General features: G+C 46.8%; 1 protein-coding gene across 1 annotated transcript in view; it reads right to left on the reverse strand.

Moving 5' to 3' along the window:
- Positions 1–862: 862 nt before the first annotated feature.
- MGLL (monoglyceride lipase) overlaps positions 863–23,998 on the reverse strand; it is a 66,867-nt gene continuing 43,731 nt past the window's right edge. The window contains exons 5-9 of the mRNA XM_010571901.1: positions 19,431–19,567; positions 17,789–17,899; positions 11,793–11,882; positions 5,696–5,911; positions 863–4,709 (exon numbers count right to left, since the gene is read on the reverse strand). Of these exons, the coding sequence (XP_010570203.1) occupies positions 4,584–4,709; positions 5,696–5,911; positions 11,793–11,882; positions 17,789–17,899; positions 19,431–19,567 (680 nt within the window). The 3' untranslated portion in view covers positions 863–4,583. The remainder of the gene's footprint in view (positions 4,710–5,695; positions 5,912–11,792; positions 11,883–17,788; positions 17,900–19,430; positions 19,568–23,998) is intronic.

Consider the following 23,998-nt stretch of genomic DNA (forward strand, 5'->3'; position numbering starts at 1 on the left):
GAGGGAGGTGGGAGGGGACCCTACGGCTGGGCTGAGCCCCAGCCCTGCTCTTTGGGCAGGAGGGACGTTTCTGCAGCACAGGGCACCCCGACAGCACCAGCCCTGGGTTTGGAGGAACCGGGGGCTCTTATGGCACCCGGGCACTGCCTGGGAGCTCAGAGAGCAGCAAACCCCGCTCCCTCCCCAGCCCTCTCTGTAGTCACAGCTGGGGGCAAAAGGTAGGATTTCAATGTTCCTGTTTGAATTGGGTATGGTTCAGGACCAACGTAATATTTTAACTTGTAAAACTGTGGGAACCAGGTCTCGAAGCAGGCTGAGCTTGCCTGTTACTCCAGGCTCCTCCGCCAGCTCCAGACTGCTGTTTTGTCTGGGATGGGAAAAGCGCTTGGGCCAGGGATTTTTTTTTTTTCCTTTTTTTTTGAGTTAGCACCTCAGCTATAATTAAAAAAAAAAAGCAAGCTTTGACTCTGGGGAGGGTAGAGCTAGCTTTCCTTGGGATTACCCAAAGAGCCCTGCGAGGTCAAAGTAAGATGTGAAGACATCTTACACCTGCAGTGCCCCAAGCTAATTTTTTATTGTGCTGCTCTGGGCTATAGCAAATAGTAGTGTGAGGCCATGGATTTCAGGGCTCTTCGAAAAGCTGACCCTGAAGCAGAAGGGGAACCTCAGGCCTCCATGAGACTAGGCTGCCCCACACCTCTGGTTTACAGGGGCTGGGGAGCAGGTGCTGGCAATTCGGCAGCGCCCAGGGGCTGCAGCCCCCTCCTCCACAAGCTGAACAGCAATTTAATATCTGTCTGCTTTTCTCTTCTCACCCTCTGGAGGGATGGCAGTCACCAATGATGCCCTCAAACACACTCTGTTCAGAAAACATAACTTTATTATTAGTTGCAATATACACTGTATTCCTTTAAGAATCCTAAACTTGTATATGGTTTTTCCCACTGAAAATACATGTGTATGTATATATGATTTTATATATGTATATATATATAAATGTATTTTATTGAACTGGAACACAATGGAACAAGAGAGACAAGCTCAGAAATTACTTGGAAAAGTAAATGTGATGTGAATAGGTTTGTGCTGGCAGTGTGCTAAGGTGAGTGGTATAAAAAGAACAGGCTAAATAGAAAATGCGATGGGTTAGGCAGTGGGGAATGGTCTCTCAGTGCTACAGGTGGTGATATATACAGTAGTTACACGTTGCTATTGCTCAGTCATGAGTGCCACCTATTCTCAAAGGCAGACAAGTCTCTGATGCTGTTCCGCACAGCAACATTCATAAGGCTGGCTGTGCTCCCTGCAAATGGTACCTGCCATTTGAAAATAGCATTTAATTAAATTTCCCTTGGCAGCAGCTCTGCTCATTACTAATCTGGTCAGCAAAGGAAGAATTCCTCCAGGGCATGGTGAAACCTAACTGGGTCAATATAAAGTAGCTTACAGGCAGGGTAAGGGCTCAGCAATAGCAGTGACAGCTGAAATGCGCAGGCTGAGCTGCAGCTGGTGCACATCAGCATCTCAACTGACCCAGGCTGATTTGCTCCTGGCTCCTTCCCTCTGCACTCATTTCCCCACCTGCAAACAGGCTGCTCTTGCTCCGCTCAGCAGCCTGCCTGGAGGTGTGCGCTGCCGGGGACAGGCAGCCTTCCGGGCTTTTTGGGGTAGGTTTCCCTGTGCTCATTTCCACGGAAGATAACTCTTCACAAAACTGGTTGAGGGTGGCAATAACCCCTGCTGTGTCAGGGCTTGGGGTTTATTTGGCTTTTTTTTTTTTTTACTGTTGTTTTTTCAACTCCTTGTTTGTTAACTTGATTTTCAAACACAGCCTCCCCAGGCCACATGCTATTGCTGAGCTTAGCTAGACAGAGGGACAGGTCTTCCCCAGATCAAGGTAATTGGCTTCCTTTTATTTCTGCTGAGCTGCAGATGTTTCTTGGGTGAAAGGGCACATTTTAGCAAAGGCACTGACCACGGACTTTCCTCTGCCTGAAGCCAGGTTGGAGGGAGCGGACGGGCTCTGACCCTCCTGTGGGAGGGTCACTTCCCTCCCCCCCTCCGCAAAGTGCTTGTCAGGTTGGGAAGCGATGTAAAGAATGTGGGCATTGATTTACTCCTCCTGACTTCCTCGGGAAAAGTGCTTTCAAAAATCCCATCCTTAAGTCATCATCTTGCTACTACCCCCGCAATGTCTGTCACCACTGGATCACGCCTACTGATTCCCCTTCCAGCTGAAGAAGCAGGTGAGGTTTATCACCGCTGTACTGTTTCTCTTCTTGCTGTCTTTCCCTAGCAGCATCCGGCAAGGAGGGATCATGCTCAGGGAAAAGAAGCTGGAACAAGCCAGGCTGTCGGAAGATGCAGAGCAGGCGACCTGTGCATCACCTCCTTCCCCTAGCAAGTGTCACCAGAGGTTTAGCAGGGGTTGGTGAGAACAGCTGACTGCACTGGTGTAATATTTGAATCAAAAGTTGGCGTTGCTGGGAGAACTACAGCTTATTCCTCTTTAGAAGCAAGAAAATACAAGTGTGAAAGTGCCTGGATCAGCCTGCATAAAAGAGCTTTGCTGACTTGGGCCCCTTAGGGCGATTACAAGGGCATAACCTGCATCCAATGCAGCTTTCATCCACCCACGCTGCGGGGACCGAACGGGACCGAGCCCTGACTCTGACTGTTATTGCACAGAGGTCCCTTTCCTGAATCTCGCCAGGACTGGTTTCAGAGGGAGGAGAGGTGGGTGATGCCCTGCGGCTGTCGCAGGTGGGATCCAGCCCTGGGGACGGCAGCTGAAGACACAATGATGGTTCCCACTGCTGCCAGGGAGGGCAATAAGGGGGCCGGTTTGTCACTGGGGCAGGTACCCCGCTCTCTCCTAGTGCAACATTTGCAGGCATTTTCTTCTTGCAAAATTGGAGGGAGAGGTGCAAGTTAAAGCCCCTCCCTTTGGCTAGTGCCAAGAAGTGTGTTCATAATTAGGGCCATCGCCCTGGACAAATTGACCCGCACAGCCACGCTGTGATCACTAGGCAGCTTTTGCTGTATTGACACAATACCTCTGCTCCTCAACTGGGTCTAAAGTCTTTCCTTTCACCCTGCTGCTACCAGAGACCCAGACAGCTCTAGGATTTGGCTTGCCTGCACCACTGGACCAGTCCACAACCTCCTCCGTGGCTGCTTGTGCACCAGTGCCTGTGGATATCCTCAGTGCAGCAAGGTAGATGTTGGATGGATGATTGCACCCCATACTCTGCCTTCAGCTCCCCACATTGCCTAAAGGGGTGAGCTTAGCCCCTCTGCTCAGTGATCTGCCCCAGAGGTGGCTGTGCTGATTAGGAAGAGGTTGAGGCAAGCTTGGACAGGATCTCTGGTCATGCTGTGGGTCTCCTACTAAACCAGTGGACCATGAGGACACCCACTGCTAATCCCCACCCACCAGATGCTCTGCGCTTCTCTCTAGCATTATTTTCAGGACATTTTCCAACTGATGAAGGAAAACAACAGATTATGACTGTAAAGTTATGGTGAGAGGACTGGATCACGGTAGGACAACATTATTCTTTGCCAAGAGAAGGAACAATTAACTCCTTCTTTAGACTCTCCTCCCATTTCTTCCCCAGCTCCCAGCCACTTCTATATACATCATATATTATATTACTATACTCTTTTATAACTTTTGACTTTGCTTTTTCAGTTTCAGTAGCGCGATTAATTCCAAAAGAAAAAAAAAAGGGGGGGAAAAAAAAGGAAGGAAGGAAAAAAAGCAGCCCCTAGGAATATTTACAGAATAGTTCATTTTGCAGATGAGATGAGGTTTGGCATTGGGAAAAGCATGGGTTTTGAATGTGCTATGTGGGTTTGATTCTACATTCCTGCTCTCCCCTCTGGGATCCTGCTCTGATGATGAAAATTAAAGAGCTGTTCAACACGCTTTCCCCGAGTGCAAACTCGCAGAAGACAGGCAGGGCAGTGGGGGAGGCTGTCTTTATGCTCTCCCCTGGCCTGGCCTGCTTATAAAGGCAGTATCCAAAGGGGTCTGACCTTGAAAACCAGCCTTTCACCTTCAGGGAGCTGCCAGCTCCATCTTTAGCCTCTCCTCGTTATCCAGCACCTTTATTACTGCTCTCCTCTCAAGGACCAGGGCTTTTAAGGTACTAGATGGTGGGGACAGGGAAGGGACTGTATGCACCTGGAATCAAAACCATGAAGTGGAAGATACTGACTTCTTTAACATACCAAAAATTATTGCAGTATAAATACACCCCTGTCACCCCAGTGAAAGCAGAGAAGGGGAAGTGGTGGGGGAAGTTTGGTGGGTGAGGGGCATTTCAGTAAAGTCACCCGACCTGGAAAGCTTTGACGGCTTCTGCCACAGCTATCAATTCTTCTCCAGATTAGGGCAGTGGCCATTTACATCAGCAAATAATGCCCCACCCTGTGCCTCTCCCCCCACCCTCCCTTACACTGTGCATGATAAAATATCCCAAGAGTCCCTCCACATTAGATCTTTTTCAGAGAGACTTCTATTAAGAAAAGCATCTATTCCCAGAAAACCCCAGAAAGAGCTACAAAACCAACTGCTCTTAAGTATGGCTGGTTTCCCCAGCTGCTGAGACCTTCTGGCCAATCCACGTTAGTATTTCTGTGAAGACAGAGGTAGAGACCTCGGGCAGCTCTTTGTGGAGGGCATGATAGGCTTCCTCATATACCTGCAACCAGGAAGAGAGTGGAGATTAGCACAGAAAAAAAAAATCCGCATGAACAAAACAGCCTTTAGTCCCCTCTCGTCAATGCCCACAGGTCCAACACGTCCTGCCCACACCTTGTCAGGTTTTTTTCCTAGATGTGGCAGGTTATGAAATCAAAGAGATGCCATTGGCGGTGCTGGCCCTCCGTGAGCAGGAAGGCATTGGCATTGCAGCTTGACATCTGTGTGTTACCCAAGCACCCTGCTGCCCTTCAGGAAGATAATGCATGTCCCAGCCCCATCCATTTCTTGCTTCTTATCCCACTAAGGAGGAAATACTTATCATGCCCTTGGAGTTTAAAGGACAATGGGGGATGTTCCCATCATGCCTTGTGCAATTTTCCTCCTTTTATGCCCAGACTATCCAGTTATTTTTCCAATGACAAAAGCTTTTCCTTGGTCTCCCTGTCTCTCTTTCAGGCTCATTCACGTGCTAACAATTGGTTAATCAGCTGTGGCTCTCTTAAAATGAGCAGATGTGAAGTGGCTTTTGGTGTGCGGCGCTTTGGAAAGGCCCCCCTGTACCTTTATGCGCTGGGGCATGAGGTAAGGTTGGTGCTCACACAGTTGGCATTGTTCAGAAGAGCTTTTGGGGTCAGCATTTCACTTGCTTATGAGCCTCGCTCTACTTCTCCACCAAGCTGCTTCTTGCCCAAGAGACCCTCTAGGTACACAGCCACCGCTGGGTCGGGTCTTGAGATCACCCACCACCCCCTGCCTGCAGCTCAGCTGTAGCTGGTGAAAGGCCACCACGGCATGCCCAGGGAGGGCTGCACTTGGGCTACCTCCTGGTGAAAGGGGCTGTAACCTGCTAGGTCTTACTGATGCATCAGCCCTGCTTTGCTTCCAGCTCTCCAGAGCTCAGCAGGCTCCCCACCCCTCACAGTCCCTCATGCTCAGGCCAACACTGACAGGATAATACCCTAAAAATCATGAAAGCAAGATGACCTTGAGTGTTTTGTCCTGACTCTGCACTGTGTCCATCAGTAAATAGGACCCTTTGATATCGCAGAGCTTGTCAGAAGAGCCATGTAGCACCAGGATGGGCAAAGTCAGCTTGGGCAGAGCTCGCTCAATTCTGGCAATGGCATTCATCAGCTGGATGACAAAGGAGACCTTCATGCCACCATGGTAGACCAAGGGATCAGATGTGTAAGACTCCATCTGGCAGAGAGAAAGAGGTTATTTAAGGTTAGCAATATTTCATGCAGAAAAGACAAAGCAGATTAGCCTGGTGGTGAGTAGTCTCTTCCCTGGGCTTGCACGGTCATTTCCTACTCTTTCAGGACATCCTGCCATCAGAGTCAAGGTTGACGTCTTTACTGTGGCTACCCAGAACTGCTCACACAACCTGGCTTGTTCCCTGCTGCATGTTTCTCTCTTATATCACTAGAAAATATTCAAGCCAAAGCTCTTTCTGGAGGCAAACAACCAGTGCTGGACAAAGACTGTTCCCATGCGGGCACCTGCCTGCATTCTTCTCCTCTGCCATGTCCTTCTGTCACTCAAATGTGACATCTCTTCTGCAAAGGGTTCTTCAGACTGTGTTACTTGAAAGCTGATGTTGTCTGGGTCCTTATCCTCTCTGCTGAGGGCTCAGATGTTCTTCTCTTTCACCTTCCCTCTGGGGATGAAGACTGTGACCTACACCTACAGACAACTGACACATCTGACTGCAAAGCACTCTTACGCTGAGGGGTCCTCTCCAGGTGCAAAGTGCACAGATGAGGCAGCAAATGATGGTATTAGGTGGTAGCAAAAAAAAAAAAAAAGTCAACAACTTGCTCAGCCAGATTGTGAGAAGATAAAAATGCACAAGAGCTGGTGCAGAAAGTTGCTAGGAATGAGTAGTTACTGCAGCAGGCAAATCTACAGTAAATATTTGTATACTGTACACGGAGACGGCCCACACAGCCACTGCCATCTCAATATTTGCCAGAATGCTTTGATTATGGGTTGGTCTCTGGCACAGCCTCCAGTTTCTCCCAACCTGGCAGATGTTTATAGAAATTATGGTTATTTATAGGTTAGCCAAAAACAGTCTCCTTCTCTCCTCGCAGGCAGCGGGGTCTGTTCAAATTCTCCCTCGCTTTGCAGAAACTTGAGGCCCTCTTGCTGCTGTATGTGCTTGCCCCGAGGGGACCACGGGTGGGAGGTGACCCACTAGGCCACCCCAAGGGACACGTAGCTACGCGTAGGAGTAGGCACAGACATGCACCGTAGCAAGACAGCGTAGCCTGCCTGGTCCCCAGTGAGAAACCAGAAAGGCTTTGGGGTGGATTCTGCATTCATCTCCCTGTGAGACGAGATTATCAGGGTGGCAGAAGAACGCTACGTGGTTGGGCTTTCCCAGCTGGGGGCACTGATTTGCCAGCGGGCGTAAAGCCAGTTTCCCTCCTTGTCATCTCAAATGTGTTGGAGCACAAAGCACTGGAAACAGAGCTGGCAGCGAGGCATGCTGCTGCTCACAAGTCTTTCCCCATCACCTTCTTGCTTCCAGTCCCCACCACCTCCTGCTTGAACCCATGGTTCCTATCCCCAAGTATAGCAAGGGGAAGGACTGGGTGGGAATTTGGGATTATTAGTGGCTGGCACCCTTCAGTCCTAGCCCACAGTGCTGAGGATGGTCAAGGGAGTGACAGCTGTAGAGCCACTCTAATTTGTGCTGGAGTTGGACCAAAGAAACTGAAGTTGTTGTAGCGCTCATTTAGGGACCCTTGGATGCAGCAGATGTTTCTGGTATTTGATTAAGGCCATCACTGTGTTTTGGACTCCGTGCAAGATCATGGCTACTCTGAAGTGAGGGGTAGTTTTTGGCAGGGAGACAAAGATAGAGGTCTCTCATCACAGCTCATAATATTAGGATCTTATGCATAATATCTCCCTTTCAAAGAAGCAAGTGCCCATGCACGCTGAGGGTTTGGAAAAACACTTTTTGTAAGAGGCCACTGCAAAGATGAGATTGCGGTTAAGGTAAAAGGATCCACTCTTAAGACACGCTGAGCATTGTCTGCTCCTGCTAAAGGCAGTAGGAAGCAGAAAGGCTGAACGGCACGTGGTCCTCTTGGCTCCGCATGGACCCTCCCAGGGCCCAACCAGCTGCTTGGTGCAGAAACCTCCACCTGCGTCCTCCATCCCTTACACCACTCAGCCTGTCTGTCTGCCATACCTTCCCTGCTCTGAAAAGTGCTTCAAAAGGGAAAGCAGCTGCCTGTGTTTAGAAAGAAGCATCCTCTTGTGAATGTGCTCATGGAAAAAGTTCAGCTTTGACTTCCAAACCACCAACCTCCCGGTGCGGTGTTGCTGGCTCTCTCATTGACAGCTGGGTGTACCCTGATGTTTTCAGCCAAACATGTTGACTTTTCATCAGCATTTTGAGCAAAACCACTGTGTTGCACTGGCTACTTAGCAACTGGCTTCAGCCTAATCTGGGAGTTACTTGTCTGGATGTATGTCACAGTGCTGTGCTAAAGCAACACAGCTTTGAGATGCGTTTCTTTTTATTTTTTAGTTTTTTTTTTTAACTGAAGGCAACAAATGAGGAACTTTGCAGGGGGGGAATCGGGAGGGGTGGGTGGATGGATTGACAGAAGTTCCCTTCCCATGGAGTAAAACAAAGTTGATGAATTCATGTGAGCTGGCCCCCTCCCTAGCCCCATAAATGCTAAGAGAATGACCTAATGGGTTTCTTTCTTTCTCTTGTTCTTTTCTGAAAGAACAGGGATTTTTAAGCTACTGAGCAGCCAACAAATATTTTTGTGTATATGATGGGGGGGGGTGTGTGTGGAATAATAACCTGGTCCCAACCCAGATCGATCAGGACTGCAGGGGGAGGATCCCGTTCCCAGTCAATGAACAGGAATCCTTGTCAGAGTTAACGTTCAGTGCATGGGGTGAGTGCAAAGCAGCAGCTTGCTGGGGAAAGAGGGAAAGATAGGGAATGGGCCTTATATTCTGCAAGCTATAACTGCAAACCCTGCAAGCCCAGAGCTCCCGTTGGTGCACCAAGCTCTGAGACAGCGGGGACGAGCGAGTGAGGGTGACCCCAGCAGAGCCTGCGACTGCTTCCAGCTGTGGTCCAGCGAAGGCTCTGCAGAGTCCATCACAACCGTTCTTTTTCATCTTTATGTGTTTCTAAGACAGAGGCAACCATCAGGGCTCCTGCTGCATTACATTTGCCTATTTAGAGGCCTGCATTTTCCTTTTGCATTTTGCAGAGCAATAAATTCATTATAAGGTAATTGCAGCCTCATCCTATGCGGACTCTGAAGGAATGAGACTGAAGTCAGGGCGACTATTGCACTGAAATCAATGGCAGCTAACAAAGATTAATGGGGTAAGGAGGTGCCCGCCTCTGTGATGTTATTCCTCCCTGGAATAACAGGACTGGGTTTTTAAGGTTGCTTCTTGCTCTCTTTTGTGTCTCTTGCATTTGATATAGCAAGCAGATCAAACAAACATCTCCATACCATCCTGTGTTTCAGTCCCCACACCCTGAGGACAGCCTGCTGGGAACACAAACTCATCAGGAAATCCTTGGATGATATCCCAAACATATTTCTAGAGAATAGAAGGTTGGTCTGGCAGGAGAATGTGTTTAACATATAAATAATGGATGTTTCCAGCACATTGTGTGCTTTGAAGCTGCACGTCTTGAGTCCAAAAGGAAGGTGGAGTGGTGTGTTAGAGGCAGCCAGAGGACTGAGATGCTGTGTTGTCTTCAGTAAGTGCCTGGAGCCTCAAATCCTGGTGTTCGAAGATGGTCAGGAAAGCGCTTTACATTGCAATCCACAGCTGCTGTGTCAGCTGTGTGTTCACTCGCAGGTGTGCAGGCAGCACAGCAAGGAGGGGTTTGTTGTCTCATTTTGAAGACTACTCCATTATAAGCAGACTCTAATGAAGCAGACCTACATTTTTATCCACTGCAAAATGCTTTCCCTTGTTCCATGGAAAGGGAAAGGGCAGAGGAAAAACAATGCTCAAAGGAAGCAGTGGTTGCTGTGGTGATTCCTAACATCATCCCAACATGGAAATGCCCAGCCAATATTGTGCACCTAATTAAGAGAGGTCAGTGACACTTTTCTAAATGCATTATTATTCAGGATGTCCCAACACCATCACTTTTCTCCTGTAAAGATATTTAGTGCAGCACCAGCATCTTCCAGCAGAAGATCCAGCTGTTGCAGCTTTATTTAAAACTGCTACCCTTAAGGACCGGCTGCAGCACGGAGTTCAAGTGCCACATAACAAATCAGTGCAGAAGCAGGCAAAGACCCACATGTCCCAGCCACACTCACTCTTCAGGTAGGGGTAACACTCTCAAACTCCTCTCCTCCTCCAGAGCACTGATTGCTTTTATCCTCTAAATACAAATGCAGAAGTGAAAACTTTCCTCTGTGTGATTTTAGTGAATTGATTGTCTAATTTAAACCTTTCCTCTGAATTACATGCAACAAGTTATGGCAGCTGAATGTAATTAAGAATAGGTTTCTATAGCTTGACTGGAATCAGCCTTCTTCCCAAGTATATATTGTGTGCAGCCTCATATGGTACTCAAGAAAATATGTCATATGGTGCACCAGTGGATGCACATGAATTCGCTCCATGCTAGTCCTGACAGTTTCCTAGGATCTACTCTGTCTTCCTTTTCTCAGCTCCTTGAATCTTTCTGCCTTTAACCCACTGAAATGTTATGCTCTGTTCACAGATAAGTGAACTGAAAGTCGTTTGACCAAAAAGCTCTTTTGGCAGAGCCAAGAAACAACCCTGAAAGTCTTGAGGCTATTCCGGGAGACTCTTGCTTTCCAGTTTACTGCATGTGTGAGTCAAAGAGGTGGGATATGCCAAGGCTGAATGCATTGCACTCACGCAGCCGCTGACATCGTCTTTGCTCCTGATTCTTTCAGCTTCAATTCTAATGCCAGTCGAGCTGCCTCCCCAGAGCAAGGCGTTTTATTGACTTCTATTTAAGATATGAACCACTGTATGAACAGCAGGAAAAATTACAGCACCTGTCAGTGAGATGCGAGCTGACGTGGGAGCACAGGAACGACCGACCGCTACACCAGTGAAACTCTCCTGCTTTTGAGACACCTTTGGGTGCCATTTTCTATCATTCAAGTTGATTTCTGAAATGCACCACATTCCGGGTCCAGTCAAAGCACCTTCATTCACTTACAGTTTGTGTCTCCCTCCTTTCACTCCACCCACAACAGCGAGAAGGAAAAACCCTTGTTACGTGTTGTTGCAGCAGTTATTGCAACGACATCTGGTTTTGCCAGTGATGGGCTGCAGTCATTATTACCAGGAGTGGGTATGAATGGGAGAAGAGTCCCAAGCTATGATGACACTACAAAACCTTCACCCTGGAACAGTTCCATGCACAGTCGCGGTGGTGGAGCTGGAACTTGGTTGTTACAATGGCTGCTTAAATTGCAGCTCGTTTAAGTATTATTCTTGGGTGCAGCAAGAATACGTCGTTTGTTTGGAAAGGCTGTAGCAGAGCCAGCGTGTGATCCAGGAGACCTTGTAGCAAGGTCTTTGGGGCAAGCATGCTCTTTTCCTCTGTTTGAATGCATTTGGCACAACGTGATCCTGGTTTGTAAGCAGAAAAACAAATCTCCAGGACTGTAGGGTTTTGCATAGTTTCACTGCAAAGAGCAGGGTTAGAAAAATGGACTTCAGCAACGTGTTTGCAACCTGTATGAGTTGGGTTTTGCCGCTGTAATGAGTGGTGGTGCGGCAGAGACAGACATGGTTCCCATGTGCTTCCCACCGCAACCGTAGCACAGACCTCGGTTATGTCTTATACCCAGAGTGGCTGCAGGTGCAAGGCACACTGAAGGGAAGAACAGCTGATTTCCCACAGTTTTCTGCTATGTGCTGTCAGTTCCACTGACTTCAGAGATGTTTCACCTTTTTACACCAGCATAGATCTGGCCCTCATGATTTAGCAAAACGTTTGTGGTTTTTTTTAAAGAGAAACAGCAGGACTGGGACAAGATACTGACTATGCAGTGACTTTAAATAGCATTAAGGTTCTCACCTCCTTCTTGTTCCGGGAAATTGCATTTGGATCTATCGATCCCAGTGACAGGTTTGGGAGAATAAAGTTGAGCATTTTCGCTGCAAAAACCTGTGGGAGAGGAAAGCAAGCAGTTAAAGAGCTAGTTAGAGCAAGAGAGATAACATAGAGGGCCAAATCCTGAGCTGATGGGAATCAGCATGGAAGTTAAATAGTTGAGAAATGTCAACTGACACTGGAGAAAGATCTGTCCGATATTTAAAATATTTCCCTTAAAGAGAAAGCGTTTAAACTGCTCCTGGGATCAGGGAGTGGGTGTGCTAGTTTGAAATGCCATCAGCTGTCTGTCCACATGCAACATCACAACTTCATTGTACTTTGTCTTTCTCTCATTGTCAAGTTAATTTCTAAAAAGGCCTCACTTAAGCACTTTAATAAGAAAAAGCCATTTCCAGCCCTCGGAAGGGCTGGGTTTTGTTGTTTTACTGCCCTTTCCTTGCTGCCACAGCTCTGATTTCAGGCTGCAGTGCATAAGTGATGTTCGGTGCAATTTGCAGTAGTTGCCTAGGCTGCACTCTGTTTGATAAGCATATTCTCCAGGGAACATGTAAATAAACAACAGCAAAATGTGCATGCATTGGCTAAGGAAATCCATTGCTCACTTGTCTCCTGTCTCTGTTTCTGCTGATATGTAATCACTTCTGAAGCACTCCCTGACATTTCAGATCACAGATGATACATGACAGAGTAATTATGATATTAGAGGAATAACACAAGGTTGAAGTCAAAGTCATCCAGGAGTAAAAAGCAGTAAAGACTCACAGCAGATTTGGGAACATGTGTGTACCTTGGGATGGATATGACTAGGAACCAGTGTCACTGTATACCAATATATTGAGCCCCTCACTGGCTATGACATTGTCAGCAAAACTAATTTCTACTGGGGTCTCTGGAGTTAGACTAGTAAAATAACATATCTACACCAATGCAAGTATGAGCTTATGAAGCAAACAAGCAGGAATGGGGTTTTCTTTGTTTTGTGTTAACTCCAGGCAGTGATGATTTGAGGAATGCATCTTCATGAATCCTAGGCAAGGTTATGGACTTGTTGCTCCTCTCCATCCACTCACGATGACCCAGATATATGCCAAGTAACTTTAGACACACAGCTGAGGTATTTAACTTAGAAGAAGTATAATTGTCCTAGGCTTTCTTTAGAGTATGGGGAGTGAGAGAAACACCCCCCAGAATACCTCTAACATCCCAATAATGGTCTGGGAGTGCCTGTCTCCGAAGATTATCACGACAACCTCAGGCTGCCCTAAAATTGGAGCCTGAGTTAAGAGCTAGGGTGGGCTCTTATGCCTAATGATTGCTTATTCAAGAGGAAATACGTTGGCATGAGACGTTAGCTGATGCTCTCTCAACATCTGTTTAGAGTATTGGCCACAGGATCAATATGTTGGTATTAAGGCCACAGATATTTAGGTCCAAGATGACACATAAAAGAGTAAAAGATGGTATGTTTTTTGGAAGATGGGTGCTTTGCTTACTTTTAAATTTGGCTGAAGAAGGAAGTTAGTTGACGTACTCTCAAATTCCAGAAGAAGCCATGAGTTTGATGGGGATTCTGCTCTGTGTCTGCTTGCTACGTGTGTGAATATTTATATTCTCAAGGATCTGCAATAGGGATTTTGCAGAAGGAGCATAAATTTGAATCGTCCTCTCATATGAGCAACAATACACCAGCCTAATGATGTACTGAAGGCAGGGAAGGTGTGACAAGGAAAGGAGAGCTACATATATGCTCTTTCTCAGGCTCTTCCTTGTTGGAGGCAGGCTAGACAGGCTTTTGTCAGATTTGGTATGGCCGTGTTTCTGTTTGAATGATATATGCTTATTATCCCAACCCCACAGCCTACTGATGACCTTGCCTCCGTGACATGCTTTGGAAATGTTCTTGAAATTTTTGCGCCTATCTGGAGTTTTGCCAAACCGAGTCACAACCTGACTGCTAAACTGCCACAGAGATAGGGCTGGCTTCTGACCACAAGTATAGCAGCATGTACTGTCCTGGGTTGATGATATCAGTGGAGTCATTTCTGGTGTTCAGCTGTACAAGAGAAGCACCAGGCCCTGCACATAGACATGTCAGATGTACTTACACACACATATATATACTCCCTGTGTGCACAAAACCTCTTATTTATGCACAGACAGAACAAACCTTGGTCTATAGGACTGATTGGGAAAGGACTCTGCCACCATCCTTCAAAGGGTCTTCGGATCTGCAGGAAATGCTCCATTCCCTCCAACATGTAATACACCCTCAAAATTCGGATGTAATTTTGATGATTCTTGGAGGTAAAGTCATGGCCAGAAAAATCAAGTTTTATGTTATAATATAAAATTCAGACGGTTCCCCTGGGCCTTCACTGATTTTAAAAGCACTGTAATACAGTTTGTGACGTGCCAGACTTTAATTAAAAGCCGTGTTGTTGAAATGCTGGCTGTACTTGATACATGAAGAGTTTATCTCCCTGTTGGTTCAAAGTGGCAGTGTCGGTTCTTGAGAGACTAGCTCCCAAATGCTCAACAACAGGTAATGCAGTGTTGGGGCTATTGCTGGTTGGGCTGAGGATGACACTCCAGAGCAGTGGTGATTAGGGCTGCTGAAGGCCACCGCAGGTGTGCAAAATACTAACAGGGTTCAAATCCAGCCCTTCCCTGTCTATGAAAAAGATCTCAAAATAAGATTGAAATAGATGAACATTGCCTCTTGACTGGAAGTGTAACTTAAAGCTGGTTTCATGTTTTTTGCATATGCATATGCATGTAACTATATGGATGCTTCGCAGTGTACATACTTTTCTTCTGAATGGAGCAATCCCTGTTCCTTCCACACCTCGATGTGCTTATTTCTCTCTCCCATGATCTCTGCTTGCCAAACCGCTTGTGTGAATGCCCTTTAGTTCATTTCAGCTACAAATGAGCTGGATCTACAAAAATGTGATGCTTGAACTGGTTAAGCTAGCCGGGCTCATTTGACTGAGCTGAAAAGTCTCTGGAAGAGACACTGTGATGAGCTACAGAGATCAGGTTGAGAGCAACTGAACAGTGTTATCGGGAAGATATGATATCAGGGATATGATATGATAAATATTAGATACAGTGTCTCCATATCTGGATACCAAACCGATTCATATATGTTTGTCTGAACCTGATGACTAGCATCTCTGCTAAACTGGACAGACCAGAGCAAAGCCAAAATAAGAGGTTTTAATACAGTACTTTCTTCCAGTTTGACTATATCTTTAGAAGCAGTCCTCTGCACTGTTACTGGGTACAGATTCAGGCTGAATGACTGGGAGACCCTCAGGTACTCGAACAACATGATGGCCAAGCGGGTTGGAAAGCAATAGATCAGCAAAGTGGAAATGGCAAAATGGAAAACACAAAAAGTAGAGAGAGAAAATATTGTGTACTGAGTCCTTAAGGAATAGGCTGAGGGTTAGTACTGGATTAATCACTAGGGAATATTTCCTAAGGGTTTGTCCTGCCCACCTGATTTCAAAGCATTCAGTACCAGAAATGTAGTGGGAGATACTCTTTTACCCTTACTCTGCTCTTTGCCAGCATGTGTGACTCCCGTCCCTTTGAAATTTTGAAGATTCAGAGCTGAATTTGTCTGGATTAGTTGAGAAGAAAAGGGTGAGGGCAGCAAGATCCCTCTCTCTCCGCTGGATTTGCAACGGGATGCTTCTATCAGGGCACAAGATTCATAGGGCCTTGATGAAATTGTGTTTCTGCAAAGACCAGAATTTGATTTTCCTGCACGTAGTCTGCAAACACGCTGCATTTCTGCCACTGCCAGGGCTGGTTCGGCAGCAAGGGAAGGTATTTCTAAAACAGACTGAAGGACGCAGTGTGTAATCTGGCCCACTGTTATTGTTGCCTTGGGCCCTCATTTGTTTAGGCGAAGGTAAATTCTTGCTCAGCTGGAAACCTCCCCAGCAAAAGGATGAATGCAATGGTCCTTGGGAAATGGCCCAGGGCCGAGAAGTCGTACCAGTTCCAAGGGAAAACCAAAGCCTTTGTGCCTCAGAGGCACAAACACCAATGAAATGTTTTTTGGCTCTCAGAGGAAAAAAGCACACAAGTGTTTTCAGCTCAGCTTTATGGGAAAATGTGGCTTATGCAGGAATACTCTGCCTGTTTTCACTCCTTCCTCTTGTAAATACCTTTTCTGCTCCAGGACTGATTTCAACTAAATTTGACGGTAGAGATATTTCAGGAATAATTAATTTTTTATCAGTTTTGAGATGCAACAATAGATTTGAAAGAGAAAGAAACACACTATGCACTTATACTACTGCATGCGAGAGGCTCTCTAGAAAAGAGACCATAAAAACACCTCCAAAATACTTCAGTTAGAGGTTAGGATTTCCTACACTGAAATAAAGCAACAATCTGGTACAGATCTGCAAGAAACAAGACTACAGTAATACTAGTTCCCACAGAACTGGTGAGTCCTTATTTCAGAAAGGGTTCAGTATCTAGCAGAAGGTACAGCTCTAGAAGAAGGAAAATCTTTCCACATTTTCCTTGTCTTGACTAGAAACAGAAGGCTAACAGTGTCTCTCAGATTCAGACCCCATTTTTTTTTCTTAATATTTATTCTTTTTCCCTTTCCAAACTAAGAAAAAACAGGGGCACCGGTGCTCACGGGACCCTTATGCTGAGTCAGGTATAGCCTCACCTGTGAAGAATCAGCTACCGGCCTCCTAAAAGCACGCTTTGGGGCTCTGACTCCTATTTAAGTAAGTTTTCCTGGACTGGAGGAGTTCAGGATTCACTTCTCCTCTGAAAAGTAGGTTGGACTGTGGGGGAGGCACTTAGAAGGAAAATACTGACTGGCATGCAGGTGGTGCAGATCTCAGCAGGGTTTTGCATTTTAAGGCTAGAGGTCTTAACGCATTTCCTTCAGTGGAAGAGTGAGGTGATTAAAAAGCACCCTTTGGTGCTTGTAATGATTTGTGAGGTCAGTAGATGGCTTTGGCTACAGCAGAAGGTGTGGCAGGATTATACTGAAAGCTGAGGCAATCTGTTTCCTTTCTCTCAGAAGAAAAAAAAAAGCAGGAGAAATAGCTTAGAAGTAGATTAAAACAAGAAGCTAGCCCTAGGAGAAGAGTCTAGGGAGAAAGGATAAAGGACTAAGTCCTGTGGGAATGAGATGGTCTGTCCTTCTTGCTGGCTTAGCTGGTTCTTCCCTTTGCTTCCAGCTTCTTTTAGGATTGTTGTTTATTCTTTTAGAAACCCGGAAAGGAGGGGAGAGCTGAGGGTCAGTTGCCTTGCAGAGCCTCCCTGGGGAAGGGCAAACTGGGCAGTGCAAATTTGGATCAGAAATAGCTCTGGAAGGGAGATGTGAATGGGAGCGGGGTAAAGCCTAAACGCAAACCGAAGGAGATGGAGATGGTCTGGACAAGCACCAGCTATGGTACCAAGCCAAATGGGAAGTTGCTGGGGCGGTGATGCTTTAGCTGGAAGCCTCCTTTGGGACTCATGAAGGATTCCTGGGGCTCAAGAGCTCCAGTTTGGTTTAGAAATTGGTCATCCCCCAAATGCCAAAAATAACTTTGGCCTGACTTAGCCAGTAGCCTGTGTTGCAACTATACCAGACTCTATGAGTCAGGAAGAAAACCGTAGGAGATGAAGGGAAAGGCCAGCATCGTGTGGGCTGCCACAGGGTGTGGTGAAGAAAGCACTCTGCTACCACCTCCCGAGGTAGCATTGTTATTCGACTCTCATTTAATTAAGTTTTTCTGGAAGAGTTCAGGATTCACTTCTCCTCTGAAAAGTAAGTGGGACTGCAGGGGAGGCACTTAGAAGAGAAGTATTGACTGGCATCCAGGTGGCACAGATCTCAGCTGGGTTTTGCATTTTCAGGCTAGATGTCTTAATGCATTTCCTTCAGCGGAAGAGCGAGGTGACTAGGTGCAACACAGGTTTGCTCTTACCTTGATGGGAGTGGCGACTTCTGGGCTGGCTACCACTAAAGGAGAGATTAACAGCATGCCTGAAAACTCACTGGGTCTCTCACTAGCTGTCAGAATGGAGATGGCTCCCCCCTGCAATGCAAAATAACAGCCCACAGCTTAATACAGGTGTCAGTATCTCATTTGTATAGTAATCCCATTACTGGGAGGGGTTTAGTCCAAACAAGCAAGTTATTTCTGCCCCAGTAAGAGCGCAGTGTGGTCAGCAAGGAAGGCTGGAGGAGTAGGGGCACTAGAAGTGTCTGGTTTTTGTGGGGGACAAGGGACCTGGTTTCTGTTCTCATGCTATAAACCCTCACGCCATACTGAACTCAACTCTCTGCGCAGTATCTGTCAGCTCCCTAGGATGCCTTGTGCCCTCCTCACTAGTTAAAAAGGACTAAGAAAATGTCTGAAGTGGTAGTTCAGGTGGGACTTGAAAATAAGTTGAGGCTCTATCAGCATGACAGACTGGTGCTGCATCGGGAAGACACCACGAAGCTGGGCTCGCTCCATGCTCGTGGCACTGGTAACCTGGGCAACAGCAGTGCTACCATCCAGCATCCGAAGAACTTCACTAATTACTGGAAGTTAAATAGCCTCCTCTTCCGAGTCCCCCAGCCCCTCCAGCCCTGCAGTGCTGTGCCCAGGGCCTGACAGCGAACGCCCAGCCCGTGGTTTGGAGCTGAATGCCAGCCAGGCTGAGCCCTCCTGCGTGAGGACGGGGGCTGATGGCGTGAGGGGTGGGGGACCCGAGGGGTCTGGCTGGCTTGCTCGGGAAAGTTTGCAGAGGATTAGTTGCCAAGGGAAATACTTGGTGAGCTTCCACGCTGCTGCCGGAGAACCAGGGGCTTGTTAAATGGAGTAGCAGCGAGAAGCATCTCAAAGACCTCACTGGGAAATTAGCTCCTTGTTACAGCGGCTTTGGAGCGCAGCAAGCACTTCAGAGCATGCCATGCCTTCTTATGCAAGAACACTTGTTTATCGGTGCATGGGCTGAATCCCAAAGTACTTACTCATTTTCCTCTCCTCTGGGAAGGCAGGGAGAGCAGATCAATGACATCAGTGGGAATATTGCTAGCTTGAATAAAGGGATTTAGCCCGTGCTGTCAGAATCAGACTTCAGATCTGTTCACAAAATCAGTGCCTTTGTTTTTGCAGCCCTAATCCCTGGTACATTTTCCTGTTAGGTTGTTTAACAGAATGAGGTTACAGGGTATTTTAGCACTTCATCCCCTAGCCGCTCAAAAAGCTTTGGAGGGCTTCACCTCCTGGTTGCTGGTTGAAATGAAAGGAGAAGCCCAATGCAGAAGGGAGGTGGTGGGACTCACCCTGTTCCTGGTGTGAATGAAGGCTCCTATTAAAAAACAGGCCCATTGTTGCAAATGGCACTAATTAGGGCCATGATCCGGGTAGAAAAGTTAAGGACTGACTATACTCAAGACAGATCTCATGGGGTAAGGCATGCTGGCAAATCAGTCAGTGAATGAAGCAGAAAGGAAGGTTGCTTGTAGTTTTGTTTTTCCTGCTGTGGGCTTAGTTATTTCCTGCAATCCACAAGAGTACCACCGTGCTATGGCACGTGTCCTGGGTGCTGCCGGGAGGAGTAGGGGATGGTGCTTACCATGGAGTGCCCCAGAATGAGAATAGGCAGCTCGGGGTGTTCTTTCTTCATGAGATCAATGTGCTGCAAGCTGTCCCTGATGAAGACGTGGAAATCTGAGACAACCATACGATCACCCTCGCTCTGCCCATGGCCAACTGTAGGGGAAAAGGAGAGCATGCATCTAAGTCATTTGCAGCAGTGGTTGCAATCGAGAAAGGCTTTGGCAGAAACATTCCTGTTGGACTGTTACTGTCCTAACTTGACCTTCTCCTGCAGTCATCTCTCAACAGAAAGAGTGCTGCAGAAACACAAAGCAAGTTGTACAGAGCGGTTTAAAAAGTGCCAGACTGTCCATGATCTGATTTTTAAAAAAAATCTTCCATTCCCCTGTGTTTCTACCTGCTCTTCAAAACTACGAGTAACTATCTAATCTCTTGCAGCCTTCAACATCAGGGTGAGGAGAGCAGAGGGGCTGTCTTGCTTTGCTGTAGAGATGGTGGGTCACTGCATCCTGGGAAATGGGTTTTTGCCCCAGGAATCATAGCCGCTGGGGTCCGATGGCTCACTGTACAGCAATAACTGCTGTGTAGAATCTTGGCAAGAAACGGAAAAATTCTGAAGACTACATAGGCTTGCTATAAACTTAATGGGCCATGGACAAAGCCTTTTCCATGTGTGTGAGCTTTGCAGAGTCCTGCCTTTTCTCACCGATACCCTGGAGCACTGGGTGGGCTGGAAACCTTCCCTGCTACGAGGTGAAGCGCTCCCGCAGAGGAGGCCAAGTGACAGTGGTTGCAACAGCCCGCAATGGGAAAGTCTCCAGTAGCATGCTCCTCCTGAACAAGCGTTAATGCAAACTGTACTGCATCTGGACGCTGTTAGCTCATTCTCTATCTGAGAATGATCTTTTCTGATCAAAGGGAAGGGAAAGACTAAAACGGGAGATGGGGAGTTGCTATGGGAACAGCGGCATCCCTGGCAGAGGTGGAGCCAGCACCACCACAACCACAGTCCAGGCAATTTGGAGCTTGCAAAGCCTGGGGAAGCAGTTTGCATGCTTATCTGACCACACATACATGTTATTATCTCCACACATACATGTTGCTATCTATCACTAATAGGATTCTTCCTTAAAAACAGTCTCCTTGTTTGTTTCTGTTCCATGCAGGTCGTTAAGGAAAACTGTGAAGGGGAAAACACATCCCATCCATATGGGATAGGGTATAGGGAGTCTCAAACAACATCTCCCTCCTGCTGTGTGTCTGCCTAGGCCTTCCCCAGTGGGCACTTAGGCATGCTTAAAGGCACAAAGGGGCAATGACTTATCAAAGGATGTGAAGTGCCTGATAATTGTTTACATGCTGGATGGTACCCCCTCTAGTGATCAGCAAAGAAAAGCATTGCCTACCTTGCCGAAAAGGTAACGGCTTTTCAGTTAGAGCTCCTAGCAATAGTCATACCAGAAGAAATCAGTACGTCTAAACTTAATTTTCTTGTAAGCCATCCAAAAAAATCAGCTTGCAAATTAGGCAGAACTTCTAATAAAAGCTGGACTAAACACACTCCATCTAAGAAAAACTGAACCCCAAACTTGTTCTTCTTTTGTTCTGCCAGGTGCCCTCCAGAGCTAGGTCTTTTGGCAGTGAACACTGCAATCGGCCATGCTGCCTGCCAGATAAACCCATAGATGTCATGCTGGTCAATTATAAATATCATATTACCCGTTCTGCTTTCCATGCACACGCTCCAATTCCTGCCAAAATATGATATAGCAAGCATCTTCCGTGGATCAGTGACCAGAAACAAATCGAAGAGCCAATTAAAATACAAGTTGCAATAATCTACAGAAGTGAAGCCATGTGTGTGGTTACTGGATCTGTAAACTTTAAACTGATTTTTATTACAGATGGAAAGCAAGCTTTTCCTGACTTTTATACATGTCCAGTCCACTCACTTTGTGGACCTCAAAGGCATTATCTGCCTATTATATAAACATCAAATTTAGCAGGTTAATATGAGTTGAATAGTCCAGAGAGAGGAACATTTTCTCTTAGCAGAGCTCTGCACTTCCACTTGTTTTTTCTCCTGTGCTGCTTGTGCTTGCTTCTAGTATCTCTTTCTCTACAGTGTCCATGTAAGACAGCTGAGCAAGCTGAAATAGCAAACCCCTGTGGCCCAGGTCTATATATGGGCCATGACTCCCTGTTGTGGAGCGGTGAGGCTTTGCTCTATTTTTGGAGGAGACAGAGGCAGGTCTGGAAACCCTCCTTGGTCCTCAGTGTGGAGAAAATCCCCTGGTCCCACTACATACCAATGATACTGCTCATAACAGTCAGTTATGATTGTGGTAGCCAAGAAATACCTGTGCAATAGCTGTGACAAGCATCTCATTGGATTTCTGCAGGGTTGGGGTTTTTTACTAATAACTTAATGAACCCACCTTTTGACCCTGCTTTTAACTACTAAACTACTGTTCCCCACTTAGATGCCACAGAGCAATGCTTGAGGAGCAGTTTGTCTGCGTGTATGGTAAAGGAAGGCCATGCAAGTCTTTGCTTTGATACTATCCCTGCCCCTTGCACAAGGTTAGCCAGATGGCGTTGCTAGGTTGTGTTCTTTCATTTTACTATTTTTCTCTCCTCCCCTCCAAGAAACCAAATTTACTCCACCAGAGAATGAGTTTATTGCAAGTTTGAATCTCCCAGCTGAGAAAGCTTCAAGGTGAGGAACTAAGACCTCTTCTATTAGAAGAGAAAGACGTGCACAACCAAACATCAACACAGTCAAGAACACTGACATGTTTTTCTCTGATCTTTTGCCTTTAGAGCCATTAAGAATAAAAGGTCAAGTTCATCCTTGACGTAAAGCTATTTGCTTTGGGTTTTGCTTGGAATGAATCTGAGGTAGTGCTTGCACAGTGCCAGCGGCGAGACAGTGGGTACAAGAGGAGGGGAACTGCCTGCACCCAGAAACTGGAACTAACCAGAGGCCGGTCCACACCCAAGTGACACAACGCCCAAAGGAGACAACAGAGAAGCGTCACGAGAATCATGGCTCCACGAGTTCCTCATCACAACACTCCCCCTGGGGCCCTGGTTTCAACAGAGCAATGTGAGGTTATAACCATGAGATGCTCATCTGTAAAGAGCTGTGATTGCCAGTGCACATCCCCATGACACACTTGGTTTTCAAAAACTGTCAAATAGGTTTCATATCTATCTGGCTTCACATCCAGCTTGCGTGGGTCACTGCTAGCATCATGTACGTGCAGCGGCTCAGTGATCGACCATTTCAGGTTGCGTGTACTGAGATAACTGTGGGCACCCTTTCCTAGATGGAAGCCTTTAAAGATGAGAATCCAAACCACATCTTTTCAAATTGCAAATCTAGAATTAGGAGGTCTAAGCCTCCATGTCCAACCAAACACACCACTGCAAAATAACATACGTTGCTCAAAAAAAGTCTAAATAGAGGCTGCAATGATCTGGCCCAATATATAATAGCTATTAAGTTCTGCCCTCTGTATCTTCTGCATGAGCTTGCTCAGACTGCAGCTCTGCCACTGTAGAGACAAGAACAGGAACTCATGATCAGTCAACCCTGTTGGAAAGCATGGCTTCAGAGCATGATTTCACCTATGATTATAGATCCTCCAAAGCTACACACCTCTCTGGATGAAAGAATACTGACTGGCTGTGCAGGAAGACAAAGCTGAGGGTTCAGTGATGAAGTATTTGAGGGTGTGAGGTCTCTAGGGAGTGCGTTATCACCATGTAGGTATCACTCTACCTGCATAATGGATCCTGTGGCCCTGCAAATGCATACTTCTACAAGTCCCTCCATTCATCAGATCCCTCCATTCATCAGATCCCATATTCTCTTGTGCTGTGGGGTCTGCTTTTGAAAACGACTCCAAAGCAGCCAGACTTTTCAGCTGACATTGGCTCACATACCTCAAAAATTGTTACATCCTGGTCAGATTGGAGATATGCTGGAAAAAATGTAAATAAAAAGCACAGTGCAACTCGACACTCCCTTCCCTTCAGTAAAGACCAAATGGGAACTGCCTGAAGAAACAAGCACCCCAGCTCTGGTCTTGCTGGGCAGATTCATTCAGACGAGGGGAGCTGTGCTGGGTCTCCACCGGCACAATGCTTTTTTGCTGGGGCTGTGGGGCCACATCATAGCTGAAGAAATCCATCCTTAAATACACTAAATAAGACCAACAGAGCATTAGGCAAAGAGGAGAGCCTGGCAGTGCCTGTCTCTGCACAACCTAGGGTGCATTAGCACCCAGCCCTCTGAGACACTGCGGGGATGGATGACCACAGCAGCACACCTTGTCCCCCCTCAGATATTTGCACAATTTTTGTTCTAAACACCAACTTTTATACAGGCCACACACTGTACATATTTCTTTCTCTTTCCTAGTGCCAAACCCTCCTGGCAAAGGCACAGCCCGACCCTGGATGCTCAGGTGTGGACTGACTCACTCCTCAGAGCTTCAGCGGGAGCGTTTTGCTGCAGAAGATGAGGTGACAGGGGAAATGCGGGGTCAAATGTTGACTTCAGCTATGCTGCTGTAA

The sequence above is a fragment of the Haliaeetus leucocephalus genome, unplaced genomic scaffold (assembly GCF_000737465.1).
Source record: "Haliaeetus leucocephalus isolate CR32 unplaced genomic scaffold, Haliaeetus_leucocephalus-4.0 Scaffold2, whole genome shotgun sequence".
NCBI classification, from domain to species: Eukaryota; Metazoa; Chordata; class Aves; order Accipitriformes; family Accipitridae; genus Haliaeetus; species Haliaeetus leucocephalus.